Genomic DNA, 12800 nt, shown 5'->3' on the forward strand with positions numbered 1-12800 from the left:
AAATCAATACAGTACCAGTAAGTTAAAGATGTTTGAGATGCCTGATGCAATTTTCAGCCTCTCAACTTTATAGCACCAAGGAAATCTTTCCCCACATGGATTTTTATAGTTCAGAAATCACCTGTAAACTGACTTACAAGGTACATGACACAGAATGCGATCTTCCAACATCCTAGATAATAATGTTTCAAAAGAAACCCATGCATGCTTAAAAAAGAAAATATTTCCTCATAAGAACCAACAAAATTTTGGTATGACTGTGGGTTGCTCTGATGGAATATCAATGGCACAAGTAACAGCAAAGGCATAAATGAAGCTTTGCTTTTCATAAAAGATTTGTGAAACACCCACTCTCCCCAAAAACTTATTCAGGAAAATGTGTTGGGAAAAAGACAGAAGAAATGATAGCTGAAATCAACATCTCTGAGAGCCTTCTGCCTTGCGTTTTCACTTTTTCTGAATTTCTTTATACATTTAGAACTGTTTCAGCAATACCATTCCTGACGTTAAGCTCTGAAATACTGTGATCCATTACAACTAAAAAGCAGGAAACACAATCTGTGCATTTACAGTCAAAGAAAGTGGATTTAAGTGTATTCTTATCCTCTCATTTTCTTTCTTTCTTTCTTTCTTTTTTGCTTTTCTTAAGTCAACTTATTAAGTTACACTTAGACATATATCAAAGAGAAACAATCTAAAGCCATCAGGCATATAATGAAAACAGATTAAAAAAAAAACAACTTCAGATGAATCCAAAGGTTTCTCAAGTGATTTGGATTGCTATTTTCTCCTAAAATATTTATTTTTCAAAAAAATAAAATTAAACATCAAGAAGAGTAATAGATTGGCAGATTTTAGGAGGAGGAAATGCATTTAATTCTCATATACTAAGTTCTTTACCTTCTTTCTCTTAGTTAAAAAATCTATAATCTCAAATCCTTTTTTTTGAAAAAATTAGCCTACACAGGTGCCCTTTTGCATTCATCAAAGGAGATGTTATTACCTAAATAAAAATAGCAGGAGACCAGGCAAAGATCTGCATTTTAAGTTTTTACAATGTTAAGTATATGGATGAAATTGGCAATTGTATTTTATTTTTGAAATCTATGTCTATGATGTTGTTGTCCAGACTTGGGCATTGCAATTGTCATTTAGTATTATTTAGATTATTTGCATAACAGCAAGTTTGGCATGAATATTCCTAGAACCTGGCCTCCTTTAGTGCCTGGCAAGCTGTGGGATGCTCTGTTAATTGCTGTTTTCTCAACTGATGTTTCAAGTTTAGGACTCAGCACATTTTTGTAGTCACCTGATAATCAAACTGCATGTGTACACACATAATGTATAATCCAGCTATTCATATCAAACACATGAGCATATGTCTCATGAAGATTTCATTTCAATACAACACTTTTACTTATTGTACATTCATAACCAGTGATTTTTTTTAATTCTCTAAAAAAATCATAGAGGTCACAAACTGAGAAACATCAGAAACATTATAAGATGTTTTCACTTATATTAGATCAAACCAGAGTTGGCCGTATCAAATAACACACACTTTTTAAAATTTACATCCAATAAAATCAATTTTTCTATGTTTCTTCTTCGGCCTCTTCAGTTCAACAAAGGACATTCTGGTTCGTTTCCCTTTTCATTTCTTCTTCAGCATGCACACACATTCTTCCATCTTGGACATGTGTTCAAATCAAAACACAACTCCAGCATTTGTATTATGTGTGATGTAAACCAATGAGGATACAGTTTTCAAGTTAAGCACAGTATGAAATATTTTCTCTACTTAATTTCGCTTAAGCATACAAGAAAGAAAAGCAATAAAGCAGCATACTTCTCCATTTACTTAACAAAATATTACCTGCAAGTGAGAAATAGATCTTCAAAAATGCATACTTTTATGAATGCCCAGAACTCTCAGAATTGACACTACTTCGAAGGAAACAAAGCTGCTTACCTGAAACATTCTTTACAGGAAATAATTAATATTCATTGGACCCCATTAATATGTACAATTGTTAGCAAAAATGTAAAAACAAATCATGTTGTGGAATGAAACAGTTGAGAGGCTGTGTGACTTTTTCCTCTTTAAATAAAGTTGAGTTTAAAAATTCCTAAGTCTAGAAGATCAGGCAACTAGTCGAAGAAAAAACCCCGTGGAAGCAGATTTAGAGTGAAATTTTCTTCTTCCATAAGACTTTTCTCACAGCATCTTTAACATCCTTATTTCTTAGAGAGTAGATCAAGGGATTCAACATAGGCGTGAACAAAACGTAACATACTGAGGCTACTTTGCGAAGTTCCGGGTTGCTTGGAGGTGTGAGGTACACGAAGGAGACAGTCCCGTAAAGCAAACTGACAACCCCCAGGTGGGAGCTGCAGGTGGAGAAGGCTTTCTTCCTCCCTTCACTGGAGGGAATCTTTAAAACCGTAGATACAATGTACATGTAGGAAACTACAATGACAACAATGGTGGGCACAATAATAAGGACAGCCAGACTAAATGACACCATCCTGTTGATAAAGATATTAGAACAGGAGATCTTTTCAATTGGATTTGAATCACAGTAGAAATGATCAATGACTCGGGAGGCACAGATAGACATAGAGAATGTTACACTGACCTGAAGGATGGAAATGACCCAGCCACAGAGATAGGAACCAGCCACCAACCGAATGCAGACACTTCTTGACATGCGGACACTATAAAGGAGAGGATTGCAGATGGCAATGAAGCGGTCGTAAGCCATGGCTGCCAGAACAAAGGCCTCGGTTACCATGAAAAGTGCATAGAGGAATAGTTGAGCCACACAGCCTGCAAAGGAGATGGTCTTTTTCTGAGAAAGGATGTTGGCCATGGCTTTGGGTACAATTACAGTGGAGTAGGAGAGATCAATGACGGAGAGGTTGCCTAGGAAGAAATACATTGGTGTATTCAGCCGGGGGTCAGTCACAATGATTCCAATCATGCTAAGGTTCCCCAGAAGGACCATCCCGTAAATAACCAGGAAAAGCAGGAAGAGGAGACTGTGGAACTCTGGACGGACCCTGATGCCTACAAGAATGAAGTCAGTCACTTCGGAATGGTTGTCTCCTCCCTTGTCACCCATGGCCAAACTCTGCTCCAATGGACAAGAAAACATCAACAGATGAATTTTGCACTCACTCTCTAATATCACAAATAACACTGTTAAACACATTTAAAATATCTCAGGGTTGACATATACTTTCACATCCGTTATCCCATTAAATTTACACAAAGCAAACTCAAGATTGAGATTGTTTGACTTGCCTAAAGGAACACAACTGGATAAAATGAAATCTGAACTCAAGGCAGAGAATTTTATACAATACAATGTATCAATACACTCCTCTTAGACACTAAACCAAACACCTACCCAAGCATCAAGACTTCACAGGTTCAAAGCTATCTATTATATCAAATAACCGCCAGTAAAATAATATCCCTCACCGGCATGGCACAACGTGCTCTCGTTGGCATGACCTAGGACTTAGATTTCCCTTTACCTGTTGTTCAATGCTGGTCTTTCTGGATATGATTTTGATTGAAAGACTGCCACAATTGTATTTATGAACAGAGTTAAAATGATGCTCTAGGAATCTCTTCAGTTTTCTCATAGAATTGTGATTGTTTGTCTACTCAGATTGAGTTAGTGCCAACAAATCTATGACTCAAACTCCATAAAAATTTTTCACCCTCATGGTGGTGTGTTTCGCAGGCCTCTGAATGAAGAGGGAAAGAAAATGGAAATTTAAGAGGAGCCACAAGACTCCCGGGTCCCTGATGACCTAGAAAAATATCAGTTGGCAGAATCCAGCTAGTGCAGGGTTTTAATCCCATGAAACTATGTCAGAAGGTTGCAGCATAAAGTTTTTCAGAACTTGGAAGACAAAGCCCCTATGAGAGAGGGATGAAAGTAAACTAATTAAATTTCTTAACAAGAACAAACGTCACAGCCATCCCATGAGGACTGCATAAGAGCAAATAGAGTGATTTCTCCACCTGTTGAATACTCACGGGACAGTCACAAAGTGCTTTTGGACAGACTCCTAGTTAAAAGTTTTCCTTCTTTTAAGCCAAAGTTTGATTCTCTGAAACTTCCACCCACCCTCGACTTGACTGTCAGAGCTTCTACTCAAAATTCTGATTTCTGTAGCTTTCTTAGTTTTTCCATTTTATCTTCCAATATCCCTTCAAAATTTAAAGGCCAATACGTAATTGCTTCATATGCTTCTCATTTCTGGAGTCAGTGACCATAACTTTTATGAAAATCTGCTTTTGGCAACAATCAAATGATTTCTAGTTTGCAAATATTCTTGTTTAAAGCTCTGTTGCTGGGTCAGTATTGTAACATTACTTGCAATACCAGTGTCCTACTTTGGAGCAGCTGCTCCGATCGCTGCTGGTCTACCTCCTCCCAGAATCCTGTTAACACTCCTGGTAAACTACCAGAGGGTGATTCAGTTACTTGGGCTCCTGCCACCCACAAATAGAAAGTTCCAGGCTCATGGCATCGACCTGGTCCAGTCCTGGACACTATAGCCACTTGCAGAGTGAACCAGCAGATGGAAGATCGCTCTCTCTCCGTCTCTCCTTCACTTTCTGTAACTCTGCCTTTAAATAAATAAGCAATCTTTAAAAGAAAAGAGAAAGAAAATTCAGAATTGTTGTTTTGCATTCATCTTAGAATCAAATGAAACCTTAATTTGGCTTTTGCTTTATTTTGGCACTGTGTGAATTCCTACTTAACCAGTTAAGTTCTTCCTGTTCTTATTCTGGGATTTCTTCTATATCATCTTCTCCTTTCTCACTGTCCCTTCTCAGTTTTTAATATTTTATTTGTAAATCTCTTTTTACCTTTGATACTGTTAGTTTTATAATAAATTTCAATATTACAAAAATCAGTCTATCATATTTCCAGGCCCTTTGCAATTTATTATTGAGTACTATGTGTTTTTAGACAGACAAAGTCTTATTAAATCATCTTTATTTTAAATTAAATAATTTTTATGCTGTATTAACTTCCACAAATAAGAGAAAACATATTGTTCTTGGTCTGGTATATTTCACTTAGCATAATGGCCTCAAGTTACCTCCTTTCTATTGCAAATATCAGGATTTCATTCTTTTTATGGCCGAGTAATATTCCATTGGGTATGTATACTACATTTTTTGTCCAATCATCAATTGCTGGACTAATTCCATATCTTTGGTATTGTGCTTTGAACTATTGCAAACAAAGGGACTGAGGTATCTCTTTTGTATCCTGATTTCATTTCCATGTATATGTTTCTAGGAGTGGGATAGTTGGGTCATATGGTAGATTTTTCGTTTTCTGAAAAATTTCCCTATTGTTTTTTTTAAGGTTGTACCAAAGTGCATCCCCACCAACAGTGGATTAGGGTACCTTCCCACAATCTCCCCAGCATTTATTATGTGTGGATTTAAGGATAATAGCCATTCCAGCTGGAGTAGTTAATACCTCATTGTGGTTTTCGTTTGCATTTCCCCGATGGTTAGTAAGCTTGGGTATTTTTTTTCTTAAATGGTTGCTGGCCACCTATATCTCATTATTTGAAAACTACCTATTCAGAGCCCAGTATGATGGCTCAACTGGCTAATCCTCCCTTTCCAAGTGCTGGGATCCCATATGAGTGTCAATATGTGTCCCAGCTGCCCCACTTCCAATCCAACTCCCTGCTTATGATCTGAGAAAGCAGAGGAGAATGGCCCAAGTCCTTGGGACCCTGCACCCATGTAGCAGATCCAGAAGAAGCTCTCATTTCTCGCTTCAGATTGATTCAACTTTAGCCATTGCGCCCACTTGAGGAGTGAACCAGCAGATGGAAGATTTTTCTCTCTGTCTCCGCTTCTCTGTGTATCTGCCTTTCCAGTTAAAATAAATCAATCTTTTGTTAAAGTACCTATTTATCTTCTTTATCCATTTAACAGAATATTTTGTTTTCTTGTGGAGTTTCTTGAGTTCCTTGTGTTCTCTGAATATTAAACTTTTGGCAGATATGCAATTACCAAGTATCTTCTCACTTTGTTAAAAAGCTTCTTTTCTTGATATAATTACATTTCCCTGCCCTCCTTTTTAATTGCCTATGTTTCTGTGGTCATATGAAAGAAGTCTTTGCCCAGGCAAAAGAATTACAGCATTTCCCTGATGTTTTCCTCTAGTGATTTGGTGGCTTCAGGTCTTCAGTTGAGATCCCTGATCCACTGTGCGTTGATTTTTGCATAGGGCGTTAAGACCCAAGTCTGCTTTCAAACTTCACCATGTGTAAATCCAATGTTCCCAGCACCAACTGTTACTCTTTTTTCTCCATAGAATGATTCCACCTCATTTGTCAAAGACTAGTTGTTTGTAAATCTGTGGTTTAATTTTGGGGATTGCTATTCTGTTTCATTGATCTACATGTTCATTTTCTGCCAGTAACATTTGTTTTTATCATAACTTCCCTATAATACATCTTGAAATCTAGTGCTTTATTTTGATTATTTAAGATTTCTTTGGCTATTCAGGGTCATTTATGATCCTATATGCATATTGTTGATTTTTTCTTTAATTCTGTCAAGAATGCCTTAGGAGTCTTAATTAGGATTGCATTGAATTTATAAATTGGTTTGGGTGCTATGGACGTTTTGATGGTATTTATTCTTCCAATACAGAATGTGAAAGGTTTTGTTTTTGTTTTTGTTTACACTTTTGAGCCTTTCATTTCTTTCATTCATATTTTGTAATTTTTATTGTAGAGATCTTTCACATCCTTGGTTAAATTCACCCCAATATATGTAAGCTTATTTGTGACTATTGTGAGTGAGACAGATCTTGTAAATTCTTTATCAACCATAGCATTATTACTAGGCAAGAAAGATATTGAGGACACTTTTCAAAGACCATTAACACTATCTCAAGGTTACAGCCGGAGCTCATGAGATGGTTATAGAATTAATAACAGTTGGGCCCGGCGGCGTGGCCTAACGGCTTAAGTCCTCGCCTTGAACGCCCCGGGATCCCATATGGGTGACGGTTCTAATCCTGGCAGCTCCACTTCCCATCCAGCTCCCTGCTTGTGGCCTGGGAAAGCAGTCGAGGACGGCCCAAAGCCTTGGGACCCTGCACTCGCGTGGGAGACCCGGAAGAGGTTCCAGGTTCCCGGCTTCGGATTGGCGCAGCTCCAGCCGTTGCGGCTCACTTGGGAAGTGAATCATTGGATGGAAGATCTTCCTCTCTGTCTCTCCTCCTCTCTGTATATCTGACTTTGTGATAAAAATAAATAAATCTTTAAAAAAAAGAATTAATAACAGTATTAAGAAGCTACATTGAGATTACACAGCTTGATCCACACATGGAGTAAAATACCAGCAGAAATACAGGAAAAGCCAATGTTAAAAAAAATATGCTAGCTCTTCTACTTCCAATCCAGCTCACTGCTAATGTCCCAGAAAAAAACAGACCAGAAGTTGGCCCAAGCACCTGGGCTCTTGCTACGCATGTGGGAGATAGAAGTCGCTTCTGTCTCCTGGCTTTGGCCTGGTCCAGCCCTGGCCATTGGAATCATCTAGAGAGTAAATTAGTGGATGAAAGCTATCTGTGTGGGGGGAAGGGGTGTGTCCCTATCTGGAACTCTGCCTTTCAACAAGTAAATAAGTCTTCTAAAAAATCAAGTAAGTCAAAGACCTTGGAGTCTGGGTGGGAGAACTTCCAGCAGACTGTTGGCTGTTGGGAGGTTCCAGGACAGGTTGCACTCCATGCTTGGAGCCCTGATTTCAGCCACTATGATGATGCTCTGCCAGCTGGCTGCCAGGGGGCAAGCTCTTGAGCTTTGGGGGTATGAATTGCTGCTTAGGTACCTCCATGTTAAGCCCACTCTGCTTCTGGGTTGCAGAGCAACCCTGAAGGACTTCCAATGACAGAGTAACTTTTCCTTGAAGGTGAGCAAGGGTACTGAGACCTGGTGGTTTGGAACAGAGAGATCAGATGATCCTTATGGGTCAGACTGATATACCAGCCTCCTTTGAGTCCTGTGTAGAATTAGTTATCACTGAACAATGCTGATCACCACACACCAGTCAATGCAAAAGCCTAGGCTGGGGCTTGTCTAGCAGGACCAGATCCTAGTACGTGACAGAATGTTGGATCAGGAGACGGGTCACATTAGGCAGAGCCATGACATAAACCAGGACATGAGAGAACCATTTCCGGGGGGTAGATTCTGCGGGGGAATGTGTGGGCCAAACCCTGTGGAAATAGTAGTGTCATTGATTAGCTCAAGAGTTGGGGTGGTCATCAGCTGAGCTAGGTGTGACCAAGGAACCTGCCATCACTCACGGGTAAAGGAACCAACAACAGTCTGGGTTGGTCAAGGCAGCAGTACCTGAATGTGCATCCTAAAACAAGGTGTGGGGTGGGCCAGCTGCAACGTTAACCAGCTCATACAAGGACAAATGAAAGGCCAGACTATGCTGGGCACCAGCCTAACACCCACTGGCATGTATGAGAACTGGGTCTAGGAGTGGGTCAAGTGGGAAAACTTGGGAAAATCCCTAGTAGGTCATAGCTCCTGCTGGTGATCACATGATCCAGGCTTGGGGGTCAGACAAGCTGGGAAAAATAGCTCCAATGACTGGCTAATGTGTGGGTTGGTTATGGAAGCAAGACCAGGCAAGACCGAGCAAATCTTCGTTCACAAGCAAAAATAGCAATCAGGATGGAGTACAGGTCATGCTGAGCTAGGCTCTTAAACTTACTGGTCTGCAGGAGGCAGGGATGCTAAGCCACAGCATCTAAGGCAAAGGCCAAAAGAGATGAGGGGCTATGCCAAGCTGGGGCAGAGCAACCACTGGCATGCATGTCATTTATATCTTGGAACAGTCCCTGTTGAGGAGCTAAGAGGACACTCTTGCTGGGTTGGGTTTAGAACTGGTGAGTGTGGGGGCTGGAGTGGGGGCTGCTTCCTGGTCTGGATAGGACCACAGTCTCCCTTGGCACAAGTGTGGGCTGGGACTGGATGCATCAAGCCTGGTTGGACTCCAACACCACCTGGTGTTCTGGAGGACCAGGGTAGATGTGGGACAGACTAGGCTAGGTCTCTGTCCCTACTGAGCCATGTGAGCTGTGTCTGGGTGTGGACAAGCCTTGGCTGGGATGAAACATCCAACAGTAAGAACCAGAATGGGTTGAAAGCCAGTCAGGAAAGCCCACTGTTACTGCCAGGACAGGAGGTGGACTAAGCAGGGCTGGCTCATGGACCCACCAATATGCGTGAGATCTGGCATTGGGAGAGGTTCTGATGGAGGAGTTTGGAAACTCCTCTGTCAGGACAGAGTCCCTGCAGGTGAGCACATGAACCACTGTAGGGAGCAGCCCAGACCAGGCCAGAGAAAGATACCCATCGGCATACATTTGGCACAGGTTGGGGGGTGGGCCAGGCTGAACCAGTTCACATCACCCACTGAGCATCAGAACAGTGAGGGTTGGGCCAGGTTCGGTCGCAACACATACCAGTACACATTATGGCTGGGATTGGGTGTCTGCTAGGCTGGGCTAGACAATAATCCTCACCAGCTCGAATTGGGGATGGGCCAGGCTGGGCAGGCTATAGCACCCACTGGTTAATGCCGAGATTAGGTGCGCCATGCCAGACTGGGCCACAGTGCCCAACTAGCACACATAGGAACCAGGGAAGGAGGGGGCAAAGCCAGTAGGGGGAATGTAAAAGACTCCCCTTTTGGAACACCTCTCACATTGGAAAGCATGATTTGGGATGTGGGTAGACCAGATGAGGCAGGGCTACAACACCTATGGGCCTCATGTGAGCCAGATCAGAGAAGAGTCAGGCTTGGTTGACTGTCTCTGCTGGTGCAAGCATAAATCAGAACGGGTGAGGGTTGGTTGTGCTTTGCCGCAGCATCAGCTGGCACTGGGGGCTAAATCTACTAAGTTAAACTACAGAACCACCTGGAAAGTGCATGATCCAGGAGTGGTCCAGTAGGGAAATAGTGGGCATCACCCTCTTGGGTTATCACTCCCACTGGAGAGCATGAAAACCAGGACCGTGGCAGACCTAGCCGGATAGAAAGGCACCCACCAGCATGTTTGTGGACTGGATAGGGGGCCTGGTTGGGTTGAACTAGGCTTCAACACCCATTGACAGGTAGAAGAGTTAAATGGGATGTGTGACAGACTGGACCAGTCTGTGGTACATACTGACAAGCACTGTGAACCAGTATGGGGATAAGTCTGGTGGGGATTATTGTGGGTCACTCTGACTAGGCTGCAGCTCCCACTGGCTTATGTGAGGGCCAAGTGTGTGCTGGGCAGAATCAGCATGGACTGCAATACCCATTGGTTCATGTGGAAGACAGGGCTGGAGACAGAACTGATCCAGCAATTGCAGCCACCAGCTGATTGGGGGCAATTGACTGTGCCGTACTCTGTACTGGCAAGTACACACAAGGATTTGGTTTGGGATCACCTCAGACAAAGTGTCTTTGGGGATCTCCCCAATCGAACTGCCAGACTCAGAACCCCAACCATGAAGAGAAGTACAGGTTCCATCATCTGCCATGGAGTGCAAGTGTCAGAGCCGAGCCTCCTCAGAGGCTCAGACAGAGCAATGGACAGCATATCCAGCCATGGCTACACAGAGAGTGGCACCCTCCAGCACCAGTGTGGATTGAATAGTCAGGCTGGCTGGGTTGCCCATTGACATGTAGGAGAGCTGAATGGGATGTGAAACAGACAGGACCAGTCTGTACATACTGCAAGCATGAGAACCAGGGCACGGGATAAGCCTGGTGGCGGTTATTGGGGGTCGCTCTGACTAGGCTGCAGCTCCCACTGGTTTATGTGAAGGCCAAGTGTGTGATGGGCAGGATCAGGCTGGGCTGCAACTTCCATTGGATCGTATAGAAGACAGGGCTGGAGACAGAACTGACCCAGCAATTGCAACCACCAGCATGTACATAAGCTGATTTGGGTGATGGACTATGCTGGATCCTGTACTGGCAAGCACACAGACAAGAATCAGGTCAGGATCACCTCACATGAAGTTTCTTTGAGGATTCCCCACAGCTGAACTGCTGAACTCAGAACTCCAACCATGGAGAAAATTGCAGGTTGTATGGTCTGACCGTGGAATGTATGTGTCAGAGCTGGACCTCCTCAGTGGCTTGGATGGAGCAGTGTACAGCATAGCCAGAAGCATATGGAGGATGTGGCAGTCCATCAGAAGCTGCAGAGGACACCTGGTAACTTAACAGAGGACAACAGAGAACAGAACATATTGATCAACTACCCCAGCCAAGTGTTGGCAGTGAATACCTGGGCAAGCAGAGTCTCTAAGGTGGACTATGTCAGCCAGTGGAGTCAGGAGAGAGTTCATCGTGATTGGAGTGGCGAGATCAGCAGCAATTCAGAACTGCTGAACTATCAAAACCCCTTGAGCAGGACCTTCGGAGCATGTTCCATATCAGGGACCCTGGGATGGTTGGGAGGCTGGGTGGGGCTTCTTCCCTTATCTTCCCCCTTCCCCCTTCCCCCAGATACAGAAAAGAAAAAAGATAATGTGGAAATTATGGTCTCACCCATCTTCTTCTAGCCCTTGACTCTTTCACACCTTAATCAACTACATTAAAATCATCAAAAATAAAATGTAATAAAAGTGAAATTTAAATAGAATGTGGGCAAGCCTTGTGGCACGCGGATTAAACTACTGGCTGCATTGCCAACATCCCACATTGATGTTGGTTCAAGTCCCGCTAGATTCCTGCTAGTGCACGCAGGACGGTCTCCAGGTCCTTCAACTCCTGCACCCACATGGACGATCTGGAAGAGGCTCCAGGTTCCAGGTGTCGGCCTGGCCCGGTTCCTGCCATTGCAGATATTTGGGGAGTCAACCAGTGGGATGACAGTCTCTCTCTCCCTGTCCCCTCCTCTACACACACACATGCATAAATAAAGAAAAATTAAAATATTTAAAATATTTCTATCTACTACATTTTCCTTTTGCCTAAAAGGCTCCCTTTGAGTATTTCTTGTAGTGTGGATCAGCTGGTAAGAAACTTGGTTTTCAGACAAACAGTTGTACGTTTGAAAAGATCTTTTTTTAAAGTTTGTATTTATTTTTATTTTTATTTATTTGGAAGATGGAGCAATAGAGACAGGGATAAAGAGAGAGAGAGGGAGGGAGGGAGAGAGAGAGAGAGAGAGAGAGAGAGAGGGAGAGAGAGAGATCTTAGTTTACTTCCCCGATGCTCACACCCCAGGCTGGACCAGGCAAAAGCCAGGAGCTAGGATCTCCACCCACTTCTGCCACATGAACGGTGGGGACACAAGTACTTGAGCCATCACCTGCTATTTCAGAAAACGAGTTAGAGGGTGTCGGAAGTCTCTATCTCTGTTACTTCCATTTTAACCAGTAAACTCATTGCGCTCCCCAACTTTCTTCGTTTAACTCAGTGAACCCACTGGCTTCTGCCCTCGTGCACCGCGAGCTATAATCTCTCCTCCCAGTCAGCTGGGGTGTTCTTGTAAAGATACCTTGGGTGTTAGTTTTATATCAAGGATCATTTCTTATCTGATGCCTTATAAAATGTTGTCTCAGGGGCTTGCACTGTGTCATGACCGGTAATGACAATTAATAGTGCCAGTTAAAGTCCTGATCGCTCCACTTCTGATCCAGCTGCCTGCTTGTGGCCTGAGAAAGCAGCAGAGGATGGCTCAAGTCCTTGGGTCCCTGCACCCACTTGGGAG

At 42.8% G+C, this 12800-nt stretch overlaps 1 protein-coding gene across 1 annotated transcript; it reads right to left on the reverse strand.

The window, feature by feature from the left end:
- Positions 1–2183: 2183 nt before the first annotated feature.
- LOC101518293 (olfactory receptor 9K2-like) lies at positions 2184–3125 on the reverse strand. The gene has a single exon (XM_004583273.2). The coding sequence runs from the start codon at positions 3123–3125 to the stop codon at positions 2184–2186; it is 942 nt and encodes a 313-aa protein (XP_004583330.1).
- Between the last annotated feature and the right edge of the window lie 9675 nt (positions 3126–12800).

This window comes from Ochotona princeps, chromosome 15 (assembly GCF_030435755.1).
Source record: "Ochotona princeps isolate mOchPri1 chromosome 15, mOchPri1.hap1, whole genome shotgun sequence".
NCBI classification, from domain to species: Eukaryota; Metazoa; Chordata; class Mammalia; order Lagomorpha; family Ochotonidae; genus Ochotona; species Ochotona princeps.

Coding starts and splice junctions, on each gene's coding strand:
- LOC101518293 (XM_004583273.2), bottom strand. CDS start 3,125: ATGGGTGACAAGGGAGGAGACAACCATTCCGAAGTGACTGACTTCATT.